The sequence below is a fragment of the Sparus aurata genome, chromosome 3 (genome assembly GCF_900880675.1).
Source record: "Sparus aurata chromosome 3, fSpaAur1.1, whole genome shotgun sequence".
Classification (NCBI taxonomy): Eukaryota; Metazoa; Chordata; class Actinopteri; order Spariformes; family Sparidae; genus Sparus; species Sparus aurata.
The window spans coordinates 17,023,657-17,043,491 of NC_044189.1; the positions used below are offsets into that span (position 1 = coordinate 17,023,657).

A 19,835-nucleotide genomic window follows, 5' to 3' on the forward strand; every position below is an offset into this window, starting at 1 on the left:
GCAATATGCTATTGTGACCAGTGCAGGAACAGCCTGTCTGACTTCATCTTTAAGTATATTTTCCAACGGTTATCTAAGTCAGAAAAGTGTTTGTATCCTGTCTGATTTTCCCGAATAACCCAAAATAGTAAATGTAAACGTTTGTTAATGTTTTAATCTGTATTCGCTGATGTTAGTTGTACCTTGGAATGTCTATCAAACATTTAGAGAGCCCCGTGCTTTTATTATGAAAGGCCTTACCGGAACCTCTTGCTGTCTTAACGGTCGCTTTGACGCACAGGTCAGAAGCCCAACGTGGAGGAGAGAGGATGTGGGTATGCTGACATCTGCAAGCCAGAGGTTTAACTGGAGGACGACCGCAGTCAGGCTGACGATCGGCGGCCTGAGCACCCTCGAAGAAACTCCGAGACATGTAACTTGTTGTCAAGGTAAACTCTTAACAAAGCTAACGTCGTGGTTATTTTGTTTTTCTCCACAGAAATGCGCTTTGTGGCTGTCATACACGTTCAAAGTGCATTTTGCTAGTTGTTCGTAACTTAACGTGAATCGCTGACTTCCTTACTTGTTTGCCTGGAGAGTCACACAGTTTTCGAGGCGCTTTGGTTTTTCACAGCGAAGCTAACGCGGACGATTGATACGACATGTTCGGCTGCTGATAGTCGGCTCTTTGGATAGTTAAGATTTGCCATCAGTCCCCTGTCATTACTGCCGTAATCCTCTTGATAATGAGCTTCCACCCTTTCTGCTGACTCTTTAAACTAAGCCGTTATCCTAATATTAGTTTAATTGAACAGACCTGTTGCTGAACTGTGTGTGTTTTGGCACTGCAGGTGTCACTGCTTGTCTCTCTAAGCACATATTTCTCTTCTCCCAACACCTGTGAAACCTCTTTGCGCCACGAACCTGGACAAACAACACGTCAAGATAACATCCCGGATACAAGATGTAGTTAGATAGCCACGGGGGGGATTTCATTCAGTATAAACACGGTGGGACACTGAGTTTTACTTTTGCTTTCAATGTGGAGCATTTTTGTTGGCAGCCACATCTGCTGAGGAGGAGCAGCGTTTGTCAGAGATCAAGTCTGTTTGGACACATCGTGATGCAAAAAGAGCTTTGGGAGTTAAGCCTGTCCTCACAACTCATCACAGGCTGGCTCCGTTTAAAAACGGTTGCCGTCCGTTTTTGCATAAGCAGAGTGAAAATCAGCAAAGAGATATTTGTCTTGCTGAGTGGAGTCACTGGTCCTGTCTTCAGGGAGCGTTGTATGTTAACTGCCGGTTGTGCCGTATTACCTGTTCTACCTGTGCTCATTGGACTTTTAGCAATTGTTACAGCTGTTTGTTCTCTTCTCCTGACTGGCTGATGAGTCAATGAGCCGTGTATTGTGCAGTGCACGGGACAGACTGCTCATTCCAGACTAACCATGGAGATCAACTCTGATGTGCCACACATTAAACTTAGTCAGCGCCGACATCCGAGAATCAAGTGACTCCCAACAGCACGGCAAGGTTGTTTCCTGTGTATAGCTATCGTAAATTATTGAGTCATTTTCTTCACAGCGCCCTGTTTTTAAAGTCTTGTTAGCGTGACGGGGTGAAACTTGCACAACAGATTGCAGCTCGGGAAGAAGCGAGCCTCATCCCTCCCCTTCTTTTTTTTTTTCTCTCTCTCCTCTTGTTTTATTCCCTCGTAGCCAAAAACTGGGGCAGGATTTAAGCTGCATCTTAGGCCTCTGCCCCCTCCTGCTCGCTCCAAACAGCTCCCCAGTAAGGCTATCAGATTCAGTGAGACAGGAAGGTGTGATGGACAGCTAATAAAAGGGGGTTTTGTCCGCAGGCGCTCTCCATTTTGTAACCTCAGGACTCCCAAGTCCTCTGGCCAGGGCCCAGACTGGAGTGAAAGGGCTGCACTGCTGCTGCTGCAGCCTTGAAGGACTCACAGTGAAAACTGAGTTCCCTCTGACTCTCTGTAAAGACTCTCACACGGCACTCGGCACACACAGTTCTCACCTTGATTCGACTGTGCTTTGTCTGAAGCAACCACAAATCAAACTGTGCCCAGCGTATTTTTGCGCTGAACTAGGAATAACCCTCATTGTGCTCTGGTCGGTATGAGGAAGGAGAAGCACCATTGGTGTATGTGTGTGTCTGTGTGTGTGTGTGTGTGTGTGTGCGCGCATCAGTATTGCTGCTAAGCCTGTCTGGCACAGGCTGGCACTAGTGTAAAAGGCACCCTGCTCTAATATTAATGCAACACAATTATGTGATTACATTCAATTGAGTGTCAACATAGCTAAGTGGTCTGTTTTTACCGCAGGCCTCTTTCAAATCCTGGCATGCTAAGCTGATCTGTCAGACACAAATGTTCAAAATTGCTGCCTTCGTGCATCTGCAAACCCAGGATAATCCTATTTTTAAATCAGGAAAAAATGGATCTATCCTTGTGCAAATATGCCACCCAGATCTAGGAGCAACATTCTTTTTTATGTGACTCGGTGGAGGGGAACGGTAATCCGAAAATGAGAAGCCTTCAAAATGCCTGACTCTTAATCTAATCGTAAACAAAAGGCCTGCTTAGACCTGACCTGTTTGATCACTGTAACCATATCTGTTAGAATGGTGTGATGTGTTATTACAGGTTAGGAGCGTAGCAAAATTTCGCTGAGAATCGATTCAACATTTATCGGACAAATATTCCAATATGTTATTTCGAATTCGAATAAATGATGCGACAATCGAAAGAAAATGAATCAGCAGCTACTTGGGAAATTAATGAATTGAAACATTTTCTGGTTCCAGCGTCTTGAATTCAATGATTTGCTGCCTTCTTTTGGTCATTAATGTTAGTGAGCGAAGAGTCTTTGGGTATTACGTTGATTGGAGGAAAGAGGCGACAGAAAGAATCACCTAAAATCAACAATCATGAAAATACTTGGCGGATTAATTGATAAGGAATACAACTGTTAGTTGCGGCCCTAGATAAAAGTGATAAGTAGCTAGAATTTAGAGGCCAATTCCGATTAGGATAAAGAGAGTAAAAACTTCTGGTGTCGATATGTTGGCTGATTTTTTCACTTTGTCTTTGACAGTGATCCCTCAAATGTGGCTATCAAACAAAGAAACCATGGCAAAGATGTGTTACAGAGGCAGGATATTTTACAGTTCAACAATAAACTTTTATTGTCTAAAATTACATCAGTGCACTGAAACAGTAAACATAACTGTGAATGTAATGATTATGATATAAACCATGCAACTTTCTGAATTGCAACATTTTAAATAAAACCCTCCTCGCTGTGATGCAGTGTGACTCAAACTTGTAATGAAGTTCATCAGGGTAGCATGTCCCTGGTTGGAGTGCATCACAGACTCAATTTATTCAGCACATTACTCTACTGTAAGCCATAATTTAGCCTCTTCCATCTTTGCAATTTGTATTTAACGAGCTTCTTAATGCAGCCCTGAGCATGTGATTATATTTATGATGCTGGCGTTGATTACTACAGGTCTGGTCTATTGGAGCTGTGTCCTTTGGGCCCTCGTGAATATAGAGGCAAACAGTCTTTCTTGTGCTTAAGTGCTTTGGTGAATAACTTCACTTAGCTGTGCATGAGTTTGTGACTTGATTAAGCCTCCCTCTAATGGGAAGAGTCTTGATTAAAGAGCTCAATCTTGTAAATCTCCTCCTGTCTGTGGTAGTAACTGGGTGCCATTGTTGGAATTTGAGCTAACTACACATTTTTTCCCCCCTTTCTCATTTTATGTTTCTGACATTTTGTATAAAAATCTTAATGACCATGTTTTATATTTCACTCTGTGTCTCTTTCTGTTCTCCAGAGCCTTGTGTCCTGTAGGGCACCCAGAAGCTTGGGGAGGCTTTCCGTCATGAGGGGGCGTTGCTCTCGAAAACTGGGCGTGCTGGCAAAGGCCGGCTTCCTGCTCTGGGTGCTGTGGCTGGGCTACATTCTGCTAGCACCGTCCTCTTTCCCCTCCCCGTCATCCGTCGCAAATGATGACGAGAAACACAATCTTCAGGAGAGAAAGCTCTCTGAGGAGGACAGCGGGGCTGACGGGTTGCTGGCTCGGCCCTTCTACGTGAAGTCACCGCCCGACAGCAATGCACCTGGGGAGTGGGGTCGGGCCACGCACCTCAGCCTCAGCCCTGAAGAGAAGAAACAGGAGCAGGACAGCGTGGAGCGCTACGCCATCAATATCTATGTCAGTGATAAGATTTCCCTCCATCGACACATCCAGGACCACAGGATGAATGAGTGAGTAAATGCATCCTAAACAAGAATGAGCCACCAGTCAGAGAATGACTAATGGACTGCAACAGCCTGAGTTGGCAAAAACTGTTCTCTAATAAATCACCTATTTTCTATTTCCTGCTCCAGCGTCTATGTATCACTGGCCTTGGACGCTGCATTTAGCTGATAGCTGTGCTACAACTGTGTCAGGGATAAATGACTCAATAGAGATTAAGTTGAGCTCTTTACCGGAATCAGTTTTTCCACTGACAGTTTGAAACAAGGATGAAGTCTCTCATGATGCATTGCAGGGCTTATAGAAGCCGGTGTAAGCGGCGCTCTGCCTGAATGGATTTATTCCATCCAGAGTTGTCGTCCACAGCTATTCTCAGCTCAGCACCTCTTCTGTGATGAAACACAGAGTTTGAGGTCTTTTATTAGTAGTTTCTCCTTCCGCCGCTGCCTCATCCCCTACTGCCTTCCCTTCCTAACGAAGCCCAGATGTGGTATCCACCAATGAGACGAGACCAATCATTTGTGCAAAAGCCATGTGTTTGTTTTATATGAAGTGTCCCAGTGAAGCGTAAATTCCCTTTAGAGAAAAATTGATCACAGAGGTTGCCCCGTAACTGGAATAAACCCTTTTAGTGGCGAGACGCCTGCATATCCAAAGGAAGACCGATAAGATGCCTTGATCTTCTCAGCAGAAGGTTGAAAGTCAAACCCCATGCTTATGCATGGATGATGTAAAAAAGAAGACACATCATCATCATTCTTCTTTCACAATGGAAATGTAGCATCTTGTGGAGATTTTTAAACAGAGTCGCTGCACCGACGAAACTCGCCCTTATGACGGTGCATGATGGTTCTGGATGCCCGCTGAATGAGATTTTTGACAAGCACACTATTTTTTTTGCCTGTGCCTGTGGCTTTTTGGCGTTTTAGTGACTGTGACTGAAATAATTGATAGAGGAGACAGAGTAAAGAATGAGTTGGTACACAGAAAGTGGCATGCTCAGTTGATGTGCTTCACGGTCCGCCTGCCTATACCATGACGGAGCTGCATGACCAAAGACACAGTGGTGCTCTGTGCTATTTTTGTATGAACAGATTCTATTCATTAGCTCACAGACTTGTTTTGTGGGGGACATGGCAGCTAGTTTTACTTTAATAGGTTGACAAATAACATTGCTGTCTCTATTTGTTTGTTTTGCAGTCAGCAATGCCCTCCCTTCTCTTGAATTGCAAATTTCCATATCATCCCAAAAATCATCACAATATGTTTAAATATGCTTAAATTAGCACTGAAATATTCTAGACACACATCAAAATATGAAAATATCAATAACTCAATCCAGGTTCTGGATCACGCATCATGCTAGACTGCTTTTGTTTTCCTTTATGTTTTTCCTCATGTGAGGCTATAATAATCCAGATTGGCCTCGATCAGCTTGTCCTGGGTGTTTCTTTATTTCAATCTGCGATAAAATCTTAAATTGTGCCACCCCAAGATGGCTGTAAGTTCTAGGGAAATACGTAGGGAAAAAAAGGTTGATCGTGGACACCTTCAAGGTTGATCATGATCTAAATCATCCGCTGCCCGACCCCTAACACATAAGAAGCTGAGCTGTGATGGTCATCCAGCATAGAACTGCCAGTCGGTCCCTGTCGGCTTTTGTACATGAAGCGAGACTGAGCATTTCCGTTTGACTTCATGCCTAGCAACAATATAAGCAATTACAAACAAAATATGTTGTTGCCTCTCAAGCTGATTTTTTTTTTTTACGCTGTTGTTTATACGCTTGTTGCAGCTCTGCACCTACTCCATGGTTACATCGATCTCCCCCTGGGAGCATGTTTGGTGGCAGATTAACTCTGTGCTTCTCTCCCCATCCTGAAAGGTTGGCAGCACTGTGAACACTGTTGCCGTTTGGTTGTGACTAATGCTGGAGCATGACATATTTGCTCTCATCCAGACCCACTTCAAACGCTTTCATAGTTTAGGGCTGAGAATCTGGCTGCAAAATTACAGGAAGTTATTCACCCTGTGCCGACGGTCACACTCTTTTCAGTGTTGTACGCCACTGATTCATAAAATTAGAGCTTGTTTCACTTCCTCGATTTCTGTCTCTCTCCGCCAGTGGCTCATTTTTTTCTCACCCCTTCAAGCTAGTAGTTTCAAGTTTTTCAACAAGTTTTTCATCCAGTGTTGGCCCTGTCCCCTCTCTCTGTTCTGTTCTGCTCCCTTCGGCTCTGTTTGTTCAAGTTTCTGTGGTCTCTCCCAGAGCACTGCTGTGGTATGTTGCTCACTGGTGTGATACCCTCCCCACCCCCGTCCATATTTCTGCAGCTCTTTATTGTTTTAATGACTGCCATCTGGATTAAGACCAGACACCTCCCCCTTCCACGATAGTTGCTGAAGCTGCTCTGGCTGTATGAAACCAGAATTTCTGCTTGTATGAGGTGACTTGCGATGCTGTTGTTTCTTTATGCTTATGTCACCTGTGTCTGTCTCTTCCCCCACCCACACACACACAAACATACCTCAGATGCCGAAGTAAGAAGTTTGACTACCGGCGTTTACCTACCACCTCTGTGATCATAGCCTTCTACAACGAGGCCTGGTCCACCCTGCTGAGGACTATTCATAGTGTCCTGGAGACCACACCTGCCATCCTGTTGAAGGAGATCATCCTCATTGATGACTACAGTGACCGAGGTCTGACCCTCCACACTCAATAAACACTGTCATTTTTGTCCAGTAGAAGTAAAACTGACCAAAAAAAGCTAAAGCTCAGGCACTAACAGGCCCGACAGTCTTGGCCTAGTTTAGCAAAGCGGCCAACAAAAAAAAAAAACAACCCTCAGTTGAGCTTTGATTTCTTCACATTGACAGCGTGTGGGAGAACAAGTCAAGCAGGACTCTGCCATAAATAGTAAAAACAAAAAGATGCCATCTGCAATGAAGCAAATAGATCATCCGATTAGATTATCGGTTATACATTATCTGTGATGTGCTGACAGCAATTAGTAAAACATGCTCGGGAACAAGTCGGGGCACTTTGGAATGAGGTTTAGACTTACTTTTCAAAGTGAGCTGGAGGTTGTTGCCATTGTTTTGTGGTCAACGGTCATTATTTGAAATTAATAAATAATCCTGAGTATAGGTGACAAATAATCTCCACTCAAAGGACCACTTAATAGCTTTTGCAAGCATTTTACAGTCTTCATCAGCAAATGGATTCAGACTAATTTCTGCAGACTCGTGCTAACTCTGAGAACGATACTACTCGGTCTCAGAAACTGGATATAGGTGCAGCTTGATGTCCCTTTGTCTTAATGGAATTAGTATTCTGTCCCAGCTAGTCTAGTCTGTGTGTATCGGAGACATTACACCATAATGATTACTTCAGTGTGCACTGAGCTGCCATGACATCATTTCCTCTCCTCTGACCACCCCGACCAAATGGAATGCTAGACATGCCACTCCCCGACCAGAACGTTTGCTACAGACAGACAGCGACTGGAGGACTGACAGCTTTCTCTCATGTTTCCTGCTTGGTTGAACGGGTGTAGCATACCGAACCTAGTATTCATCTCAGTCGTCACTAGGCCATTAAAGTTGTGTCAGTGCCACTCATCTGATATTAACACATTTATATGTATATCTGAAGCGTTTACGAAGTTGTAATTCACTCATCAGCAAATATTTGAATGAAACTAATATTTTTTATGTTGACATTGAATCAAATGAATACATTTGAGCTTATTTTTGTGGTACAGCAGCCTGTAAATAAACATTTTAGGACACTCATTGACCAGGGGGTAGGCAGCCATTTTCAGCCAAAAACGTTCCGACAAACAAACTGTACACTACCTACCAGGCACCATCTGGAAGACAGATAAAGTGGGGAACTACTTTGTGAATCAATTCTTGCATGGGAAGCTAAAGAGCTAATGTAAACAGAAACAGAAGCAAACCAAAACAGTAGAAAGGGAAGTAACATATTAGTGGCCAGAAACACAACTCCAAAAATAGATCCCAAGGCTGCTTTGTTTCTGTGTATCTCTTAGCTTGTTGTGGCTATTTTGTCCAAATGTCAATGAAGGTGGCTTTGACGAAATAAAAGATAAACATAGGACGAGGAAACATTTTTACTTTAATGCTACAAAAATTAATTGTGTGTGTTTGTGTGTGCGTGTATGTGTGTGTTATGAAACGTAGGCTACCTGAAGTCCAAACTGGCAGACTACATCAGTAATCTGGAGCGTGTGCGCCTCATCCGCACCAATAAAAGGGAGGGTCTAGTCCGGGCACGTCTGATCGGTGCCACCTATGCTACCGGTGACGTACTGACATTCTTGGATTGTCACTGTGAGTGTGTCCCGGGCTGGATTGAGCCTCTGCTGGAAAGGTGCGTTAACCCAATTAAATGAATGAAACCTAAATCCGAAGAAAAATATCTTTTTTGTTTTTTGTACAAACTGAACTTCAGTACAGATCAAAACAGGGGGCAATACTAAATACTGATTTTGTTTTTCTAGTTTCACACTTTTTCCTTCGCTCTCCATGTTTTGTATCTGCATGTTATTTGCCATGCTTTGTGTTCAGGATCGGTGAGAATGCCAGTACCATTGTGTGCCCCGTGATCGACACCATTGACTGGAACACCTTCGAGTATTACATGCAAACGGACGAGCCAATGATTGGGGGTTTTGACTGGAGGCTCACCTTTCAGTGGCACTCCGTCCCTGAAGTGGAACGCAAGAGGCGAAAGTCTCGCATTGACCCCATTAGGTGACTGCATGATACTTCGGTTTGCCGCTTTATCAGATTGGCAGCTGTATCAGTGTTGAGCCTCCTCTCTCAACAATGAAATACACTTCTCACTGCTAATTTGTCACTGCATGTGTTGTATTGCTGTATTACTACATTTCCACATCTATTAAACCATAAGAAAGTTCTGCTGAACTAAACAGTTGAATCAAAACATCAGCTCGGTCAGGGGATCTATCAAAATGTTTAATATTTTAACATGCACATACTGAAAAGGTGTTGCATCCTAATTATCAACCCTCCTTGCAGAAACAGGAATACAGTACATTTTAGTACATCCTGCCTTAAGCTGAAGCTGAGCTGCATCTTTTAAAGTGCAACTTGACACAGGAAAAGCATGCTGCGCAGACCGCTATGGGTTGAAAGTGTCATGTCTATTTGGTTACTTGTGGTCTGTTGTGATCACCATCAACTGTGATGAACCATTATGCAAATTTGCACTGGACATGTTCCTCTATACAGCACCACAGGCATGGTTATAAGCTTAGTTAATATTACAAGGTTTCTTTTAATAAAGTGGCTCTTAAGCTTGGGAATGCAGGATTGAAAGTTACCACTATACAGTGGACTTATTGTCTCTGTTTCTCCCAGGTCTCCGACAATGGCAGGTGGATTATTCGCTGTGAGCAAAACCTACTTTGAGTACCTGGGCACATACGACATGGGCATGGAGGTCTGGGGAGGAGAAAACCTGGAGCTCTCCTTCAGGGTGAGTTCAGTTCTGCTCCAGTAAGCAGAGTCACTACTTTACAGTCGCAGCCGCCACTTAGCAATATGAAACCAGAGTGACTAATCTAACTGGCTTCATTTCCAGAATCTCTCACATCACAGGCAGAACATCCATTGACATTTCATTACCAAAAGGAATCTTTTTTTCACAGCCGCTGATCCTTTGATGCATCCATCTAAAGCAAACAGTCAGCAGGTAGTTGATGTGAGGGACGCATGTCAGTGTCAGATCGCAGACGGCCACGGAGTCTGAAACCGCACCCCGATATTGGCTGATGCCTTGTTGTGACGTCGGTGTCGCTTTTCACTTGTCTGCGTCAATCAAACTGGCACAGATTTTAGGCTACGTGTGAATTTGAAGCAGGAGCATCCAAGGGTAGGTGATGTAAATTATGTGTGTGTTTTTTCGGTGCGCAGACGAATGGGCTGTTCCCATGAGTGATGCGTTATGCATGTGGAAATAAAAAATGCCTCTCACTGGGACGTTTTGCCATACATAATTTATGTTTAGTGAACTGGTTTTCAGCGCTCTTTTTGGAGTGGTAAAAAGATATTGAGCAGGGTAAAGTGCCCTGTGAATTAAGATAGAAGGGACTGTCATTTAATGGCTGTTTGGCTATGGATACATATATATATAATGATTTTGCCTTGTGTAATTGGAGCACAGCTCAGCCAAGTAAAAAGAAAGACCGTGTTAACAACCTTTCATTCTTGAAGGTTGTTGGTTTGGTTTTTTTTCCCTTTTGTTTTTCCGTGGCAATTATACAATGCAAATTTATACCATGAATCTGAGATGTTTTTTCGAATGCAGTCTCATGAGTAACAAGGCGGTTGAATTTTGGTGGCGAGTTTGAAGCTAAAGAGCACACAGCTTTGTTTGAGCGCATTTCTAGTAAAGCACCACAGACATTAGTCTGTTCCTATTACGGTTTGTGTCCTCCTTCAAGGAGACATTTGGGCTTATTTGCTATATGTATGGGAAAAACGACTATAAAAGTGTAATTTAATGAGTCAATGGACTGATCCCTTAAGCAGACTTGAAAAGTGTACTATTTGCAACTTGGTAATTACCTGCTAGTTTATTTGCAGGTAAGTCAAACTTCAAGTACAGACACAGGGGCCAAAGTTCACCAGTTGTTGTTACATATCATTTCAACACACATTGTACAACAGACGATGTACTTAGTTAATGATAACCACATGCTTGTAACCGCTTCCGTCACTTAACGACTATTCTCTATTTATCGATATTTAATCTTGTAGTAGGTATGAACATACACTGTATACAAGGATTGGTTAAACCTGTTTTGGGGGATTATTTAACCACAAAGATCTAAATCAGATATTTGTACAACAGAGCATTAAGAGGCAACATAATGAGGTCAGAGGAAACTAAAAATATCTCCAATATGCTATGGCATGTGTTTAATCTCCTCAGGTGTGGCAGTGCGGGGGCAGTCTGGAGATTCACCCCTGCTCTCATGTGGGCCACGTGTTCCCTAAAAAGGCCCCTTACGCGCGACCCAACTTCCTGCAGAATACCGTACGAGCTGCAGAGGTTTGGATGGACTCTTATAAACAACACTTCTACAACAGGAACCCCCCAGCCCGGAAGGTAGGACAGTTACACTGTCAGTATTTATGCAACGACTAGACCTTCTTTACAGTAAAAAAAAAAAGCCAGGGAAACTCACTTGTGTAAAATATGGAACTTTTAAACCGTGTGTCTGGCTGGATGCACTTCTGTGATGCTGTTATGAGCTACAAGCTTAGAATACTCCCTGAATCATATTTGGACATTTTATTCTCTGGGCACTGAACTATGTTTTAGTCAAACACGTCACACAGTTGTTTTTCATTCAGCTGGCAATGAATTGAAGCCCTGCAGCGATGCCATGTTACACCTAGCAGCACCATGTTAGAATGTTCCAGAGAGTGGCTTACCTTTGATGTTTCATATGATATGATTCACCTGTCTAGATGATAAACACATTACGAAACTCTGTCTGTCTGACTGGGTCAGGCGTACGTTTGAGAGGGCGTGCACGAGCATGCATGCGATAACGTGTGCCTCTCAGGAGTATTGGGGTCCATCAAAAATTCATGTATCTCGGTTTCACCTCTCTGAAAAAAAGGTACATTATTAATGTCAGGGATCTTTGATCAAACAATAAATTACCTGGTCAGGGGGAGATTGAACACAGCACTGCCAGACCAGAGCACCACCTCCGTATCTAATACGCCACAGCTGTCATAATGTGAAGGCAGACTGTAGAGCTACAGACAACAATGTTGTTTCAGAATACTCTTCGTCATGACGTACATTTAGTTACTCTGTATTATTGTAATTGGTTTGACTTCAAACTGAAGGAGGACCACTTTACTGTCTTCCAGATTTATCGTTAAATCGATTTCCGTACCTGCCTGTTTTTCACAAAAACAACAAACATTAATGTTTAATGAATGTTAGTACCCTGGATTTATTTGGATGAGGTTTAAATTTTTAAAGAGTTTTCAGAATGGGTTTTATAAGGGGGTTATTCATTTGTTTGTTGATTTGAGAAAATGCATCCCTCTGTTGCCGATCTCCGCAAATTCTCCATTCTCATATGCCAGCCGTGAAACACTGGAACACTAAATTGTCAGGTGTACTCGTCAAACCCGCTAGTTGTATTCCTCCCTCAGGTAGTGCAAAGGTAAAGTGAAGGTGTGTGAATGATTTGAACTTTAGAATTGTTCCACACCTTAGCAAACACGCCTTATCTAGGTGCAATCAAAGCGCCCGCATGCTTGTTTGCATGGTGATCCTATTATGTCACGGTTGTGGAGTGTCAGATGTAGGATTCAAAGATCATAACCAGGATGCTAATGTTTAATTTTATGGTGTGACTGTTTCGTTCAAAGATTGCAGTATGTAGAAATTGGCCACCTGTCAAATTCACACAGAAATACGAATAGAGGGCAGGGTGTCCTCACGGCAGCTGCTAACTGCCGCAAACTACTTTACTTCTGACCGTTACAGCCCGATGGTTAGCATGCCACCTTTAATACATATCTCTGTTATTTTCTTCACATTCTGCTGATGCCTGAAATTAATTTTTAAATATTTCCAACAAAAAAATCCTACTCAGTGCTCCTTTTTATGATGTATACTTAATGAATGTTTGCATCCTCTCCTGCTGATGAAATGTAACTTAACTTCGCGTGTACTTCTAGGAGAGCTATGGGGATGTCTCAGAGCGGCTGGTTCTGAGGGAGAGGCTGAAATGCAACAGTTTTGACTGGTATCTGAAGAATATCTACCCTGACCTACACGTGCCTGAGGACAGGGCAGGCTGGCACGGAGCTGTGAGTGTCTGCTATCCTTATCTGTATTCCACTAATCATCCCGTCACAATCACAGTGCAATGTGTGTTAATTTGTATTTATTATTTTCCGTAATGTTTTGTGCTTTTTTTGAAGCGGCTTGGTTACTGAAGTCCAACGTTAAATGGCATCGTCTTGCTTAGTGAAATCCATCCTTTCTGTCTGAAAGTGGGTGTTAGAAGGAGGCAGGATATGGGACAGTCTTTTTGAAAACAAGAAGGCTGGACTACGATAAACAAAGGCTTTGAAACCCATTTGGACTGGGATCAAGGCCAAAGTAATCCAGACACCTGGTGGAGTATTCCTAGATAAAATGCTTTGTACTCTCAAAAATGATTACATTGCAGCCAAAAGGATGTAACCGTTGTGTCTGAGGAAAACAAAAATCCCAGAAAGATTTCTTGGGCCTGAACGCCTTAACATCCATAACCTTACCGTGTTGCTACTTTTTTCTCCTTGACAGCAGTCAAAAGTGTTACATGCAACAAGGGCATTGTCGATCAAATCTTGAAACGGTGCCAATAACGAAATAACATGTAAATGTGGCATTTTCTCTGCGGTCGAAATATTGATGTTTTGATTTTGAAAGCACAGCAATGAAAAATTGGTTTAAGTATTTCATACCGATTGCTTAATAGCTGTGTGGTGATGTGGAAAATAAGCAAACCGCAGAGAAAAAAAGTATGATTTTGTTTCAAAGTGAGATTCCGGAGAGGAGTGAGTGAATCAATAAAAGACAGCATTTTTTAAAGTTGTATGGGTATTTATTTTTCTTCTGCTGCCAGGTACGGAGCTTGGGGATTCACTCCGAATGTCTGGACTACAACGCTCCAGAGCACAGCCCCACAGGTTCCCACCTCTCTCTGTTTGGCTGCCACGGCCAGGGAGGCAACCAGGTACATCGGGGCATTTCACACGTTTTATTCTGTCTGTCTGCATCTCTCCTGTGCACGTATCTCTTCTGTCACAGTCTCACAACCTCTCCCGGCGCAGTGGGAGACTTCTCTTGAAATGTCAACGCTTTCTGCTAACTCCTAAAACGAGCTGCCACAGTTGATTCACACCAGAAAATTGCTCTCTGCTGGTGTGTCCAGCCTGACTTGAATGTAATGAGGGGAAAAAGTGACTTTGGCATCGTGTCCCCATATACCCAAACATATCGCACAGTTAAATCACTGGTAGTTTTTAAGCTGAATGCCTGCCAGCTCCATGATGGATGGTTTAGCAAGCAGCAGATTATTTGTCTGTGAGGATGTATATTTAATGTTGCAGTCAGACAATAGGCAGAGCTCCTTTCTGTGAATCTCCAACCTGCTTGATATCTCTGATTACCCAACTGATGCATCAGGTGTCCACCGTCACAAAAAAAGCACCATGTGTGAGTGAAAATCAATGTTTTAATGGCTCCCCAGGTGAAACAAAAACCTGAGGGCCCTTCACCGCTTCGCTTCTGCCCCCCCCCCCCCCCCGGCCCGCATAAGAACCCACGTTCCATTTTAAAAGATACATGAGCCTCGCAGGCAGAGTGAACGGCACAGCCTGGGTAAATAAGTTTGAGTCTTTTATTAGAAACAACCATTACAGGCCCCGATCCACCTGAAAGATGTATGAGATGTGAAGGGAGGGATGGGGAAGTATGAAGATTGATTACCTGACCTGCCGTTTAAGGGGTAGCCCAGGGAGTGTTGCATCTTTTGTCCTGATGGGCCTGGATATCAAGATGACACCAGAGGAGGGGGTGGGGGGTCTGGGTTTTTTGCTCACGTCTGGTTGATTGAGAGGGCCAACTCCTCACTGATGAGATCCCTCGACAGGAACGCAGACACGCCATGCAATGGTAGCTTAGCCAGGAGTTGATCCCAGAGCAGAGCGAGAGGAAAAACATCCCGTAATCCTAACAGAATAAAGCATGCCAAACTGCACCGTTGTGCTCGCTGAAAGGCTTTCTTAATAAAGCAGAGAGATTAAGGTAAAAAGAGAGAGATGTACCGAAACAGTTGGAGAGGAGGCAGAGCAGTGTTTTAATCTCAGTGACTGCTGCTTTTTCCAGTTTTCTTTTCAAAGTAATTTCATGGCAACCAACCACATATTTATGCTGCATATACAGAGCAAATAACCATGTCTCCCTTCTGCTGCAGTACTTTGAATACACATCTCAGAAGGAGATCCGTTTCAACTCGGTGACGGAGCTGTGTGCTGAGGTACCCGAAGGACAGACCTCCATCGGGATGCGGCACTGCCCTAGCGACGGGGAGGTCAAACCACCGAGTATCATCTGGGAGTTCAGACAGGTAGGGTTTCGCGCGCAAGAGGGGCGTCATTATTCCACTACAGAACCACGCGCAATGTTTGTTTACGGTAACTTCTGGCCCCCATAAAAAGCCTGAATCACGCACTAGCTTACATACCATTTCATTTTCTTTTCCTCTGATGTTGTTTCAGAGTGTACATCTCGTTCCTCTAAAATGCGGCTTTGATGCTTTCAGATAATAACAACACTTCCACTAAAGTTAGAGTTGGAAACTTAATTTATGGTTTGGGCCACGGACTAAAGAAAATGACAGCTTGTGTTTACCTAAAATGAGTTAGTCTGACTGACAGGGTAGGAAAGCAACACATTATACAAAAGTAAGCACAGCAGGACAGCAGGTACGTCAAAGAATGCTGTTTTACCATGTATCTTTAAATGTAAAAAACAAAATAGTTCACGTTGACAAGTTGGCCAATGTCACATGTGGCTGCAATGCAACCACTTCTCTACCCAGGAACTGACTGTTGCTTGAGCGAAGTCCCAATGGTTCGGGCCGTAATCCAAACTTTCTCCTTAAACCCTTGCAGGACGGGACTATCTACCACCCTCACTCTGACATGTGTTTGACAGCCTACCGCACACAGGAAGGCCGCACGGACGTCCAGATAAGGCGGTGTACCGCGGGAGACAAGACCCAGCAGTGGAAGTTTGAGTGGTAGGAGGAGGAAGAGAGAAAAAGTAGCCGGGAACCTCAAGTGACCTTGTTTCGCCATAGTGCTGTTACTACAATGGATGTCTTCTCCGCTGCTCTCCAAGTCTGCACTGAATGGGAATGGAGAGCAAAAAAAAAACAAAACAAAAGGTGGTGAAAAGGTCATTTTAAGCCAATGATTCACCCGATTCATCGCTTTTATAGCCGTGTGAATGGCATGAGAATTGCAAGGAGAGGTTTATTTGGTCCATTTAAGCAGACCAGCTGAACTTTAGACTCCCGTTTTGCTCATCCAAGTGCCTATGCAACCAAAAATGGAATCCAGCACACACCTGAAGTGTCATTATTATTATTATTATTGTTATTATTACCATGTGTTTTTTCATCTAATGCGACTGCTGCGAAAAAAAACTGATCCTGACTGACCAGCACATGAAAGAAGTGCCTTTTAAATGAAATGGAGATGAAGCATTTTTTTTTTTTAGAAAAACGACATGCAAAAATCATGCTGCACTCCAAAACGTTACCTTGATGTGCAATTGATATGAATTGCTATTAATTGTTAAATCCTCACTCAAAGAGGACGCGCCAGGAATGTAAGGTCAGCAGCATTTTTGCCCTGAACCAGCCACTTCCTAACATGCTCCATCATGTGAGAGGAAAAACAGGGAGAGCGAGCGCTGCGGTCATACTAGACTGCCTCTCAATTCTATCTCGTGCCTGTGGAGCCAGTTTCGGGGGAGAATGCTGCCTGAACAAGACTTGAAGCAATCATTAAGCATTTTTAACCAAGTGCAATCTGCCCCAGAGGGCTAAGCGAGTTGACAGGAATGTTGTTATCTATTCTACCCTGTTGTGTAAAAATTTAGAATACCTTTAAAACCTGTCAGCGTGCCTTTGAAAGGCTGTCACCCTAAAGGAACTTGTTTGTGCCGAAATGAAACGTGCCAGTGGATGTCACATGTATTTAGAACATTTTTAAAAAGCTAAAACAACACTGGCTTGATGCACTTAATCTTATTTAGACACAAGAAGCCTTAAAGGTAGCGCCTGTTTTATTTAATCCTTCAACTTGGCTGTGCCAGACTGTTTTGTTAAGACTCCTGTGTGTAAACTGTACTTGAAACGGCATCAGAAATACTCCTGTTTTGTTGTGTTTTTCTTCTTCCACTGAAGACCATGTCGTTGTTTCTACTGGGATTGGAGGAGCGAGAGACGCAGTGAAACTGTTGTTGAAATGTTTGTTGAATAGCAGCTGTATTTGCCTAAGACTGCTTATCACTGAACAGTGTTTGGCGTCTGTGGCCCTTCGACCTAATGAATATGAGATATTCACGCGAGTCATTGGATGCAGTGGGTAAACATGTAAGAAGACTCCTGTTCTGTGTTACCATTTTGTAAATAATGTTTGGTTTAAGGGACCAGAGTGGGGCAATGGGATTGTAAAGCACCTCTAAAACTACTGATAATGCAAAAAGGGATGATGACGACGATGATTACTTGACATGAAGGAGAAGGTGACTGACATGAAATGGATGGATGGATGTTTTGAGGTTGATTAAAGCTGTTTGTTGGGATGATTGAACGAATAAAAAAAACTAACCACCGTTGCACGCTGTTACTGTTCTTTGTTTTTTTTTTTTGTTTTTTTTTCTCCCCTGCTCTGCACACAGTACGTCGCCCAAGATAAACTGCCTGTAATATGAGATGCAAAGCTTTTAGTTTGTGTTGGCTGTCATATACAATGCAATGTACGGCAAAAAAGAAAAAAGGGCAGCAGTGGCAGGTTCATTACTCGTCACTTTTTCTTTTGTGAAAGTTTAAACAACATGAAACGTTGCTGTGAAGTTACTAAAAGCAGTGGCACCTACTGACAAGCTGTCACAGGATCCCACTCCTCCCTTCAGACAGGGATTACAGTATTCACTGTCATTTGGCACCACCTACTGGTAGGAAAGCGAAAAACACTGATGACTAATAACAGAGCCACATACAGTATACAGTACATCCATTTCTACATCAATGCAGCAGGCCAGAGTCCATCCGCTGGACAAAGTGTCAGGCTTAGAAGAATAAAACTGGTGCCACTGTCAGATTAAATTAATGTTTTAGCAAATCTGTACATCATGTTTTTTTTTTTTTCTGAACATCTGCAACCCGGGGCTGCTGGGGCTCCCTGTGACGTTGCTGTTTCACAGGGAAGTGAATTATATTTTTTTATAACATCACCGTTGTTTTAGGCCTACAGTGATTCTTACATTCTCCGACAGCAAAAAATGTGCAGCCTGCACGCAGAATGGTAGCTGTTCTATCAAGTTGTGATTAACTGAATGATCCTGAGGTAATGTCACTGTGTTTTGTGCTCAAGCTCGAGGGTTGATTGCTGTAACATGGAATTTAAACTGTGCTGTTTTTTTATTATTTAATTTTATTTGTACTGTTTTTGAATCTAGCCTGCCACTTATTTATTATCAAATGAGGCTTCTTTTAATTGTTGTACATTATCACACACACACACACGGAGGACTTAAGGAGGTTTGCATACATGGTTCTGTATTGCTACTGTATTTCTTTTTATTGCAGGCTGGTTCTTTTGTTTCATAAATGCACCAAAACGTGGCATCATTCAAATGGAAATGCAAAGTTCAAGTACCTTACACTTTCAGCATAAGTAGCCCACCGCAGAGTTGCAACCTGATGTGAAAACATAAATGAATGCTCATCTAGGCTTATTAATAATCTTGATAGGCTAATTTGGACTTTGTAGACTGCTTCGTTGTAAGACACACAAAGGTTTGCGGCTCCAGACGGATTTTTTTGCCGAGGGACGGGGGCAGAAATGGATCTTTTGATAGCAAAGATTGCTGACCTCTGGTCTGTGGGCTGTGACGATAATTAGTGTTAGCCACAATGTGCATCAATGGTGCGTTTACTCTATCCTTGATCTACATTTAATGTTGTATGAATGAAATTATTTAAGTATGAAAGGAGGGTGGACTTTGGTTAATATATTCAAGGAAATTGGTGAAAGAACTGTAGTCCCGTGACAGTGTTTTGATTAGTTCATCTGTATATATTGTTTAATATTAACATGATGGTTTAAAGTGATAGCATCACTGACCCTGAGGCCTGAGTGGATAGATCATATTATATCATAATATATATTTTAAATCATTTGTTATTTTCATAGTTGGGGTAATAATCCAAACAACAACAGAAACATGCTACTTAGCTGAGACTGGTCAAGTGTCAGCACTTAGAAGATACTCCCTCCCTCCCTGTATGGTCAATGTTGGATTATACTTTTGGGCTAATTTAATAAAAGAAAGTGACTTATACTGTAAATCATGAATCTATACAAGTTCAAGTGTGATGAAGAAAAAAAAAAGAAAGAAAACCATAAAGTTGTGTAAAGTTTGAGTAATGAAGCAGAGAAGGAAACAGAAAAAAAACTCAACTAAAGAGGAAGGAAATAACAGAAGTCGATACAATACATGCAAATTATTATTCAGCAGATCAGTTGTTCCAGTAAGGCTGAATCGGGTGCTGTACAGATCTGTGTTCACGTAATGCTGTAAATAGGTTGTGTGGTGATTGTTGAGCACTTCCTTTTGATGCTGCTGTAGCTGTCTTCCTGTGACCTGCGGTATGAATGTTATCTTCTCCAACTACTGCTTGACAACAGTTGTTT

The 19,835-nt window shown here is 42.7% G+C and overlaps 1 protein-coding gene across 1 annotated transcript; it reads left to right on the forward strand.

Annotated features, from left to right (window-relative positions):
* The first annotated feature begins 265 nt into the window (after positions 1-265).
* Positions 266-17,754, forward strand: poc1bl (POC1 centriolar protein homolog B (Chlamydomonas), like). The gene is made up of 11 exons (XM_030412217.1): positions 266-428; positions 3,840-4,273; positions 6,799-6,968; positions 8,475-8,664; positions 8,862-9,047; positions 9,678-9,795; positions 11,254-11,430; positions 13,032-13,163; positions 13,967-14,077; positions 15,320-15,472; positions 16,020-17,754. The coding sequence occupies exons 2-11, from the start codon at positions 3,888-3,890 to the stop codon at positions 16,149-16,151; spliced, it is 1,755 nt and encodes a 584-aa protein (XP_030268077.1). The 5' UTR covers positions 266-428; positions 3,840-3,887; the 3' UTR covers positions 16,152-17,754.
* Positions 17,755-19,835: the final 2,081 nt, after the last annotated feature.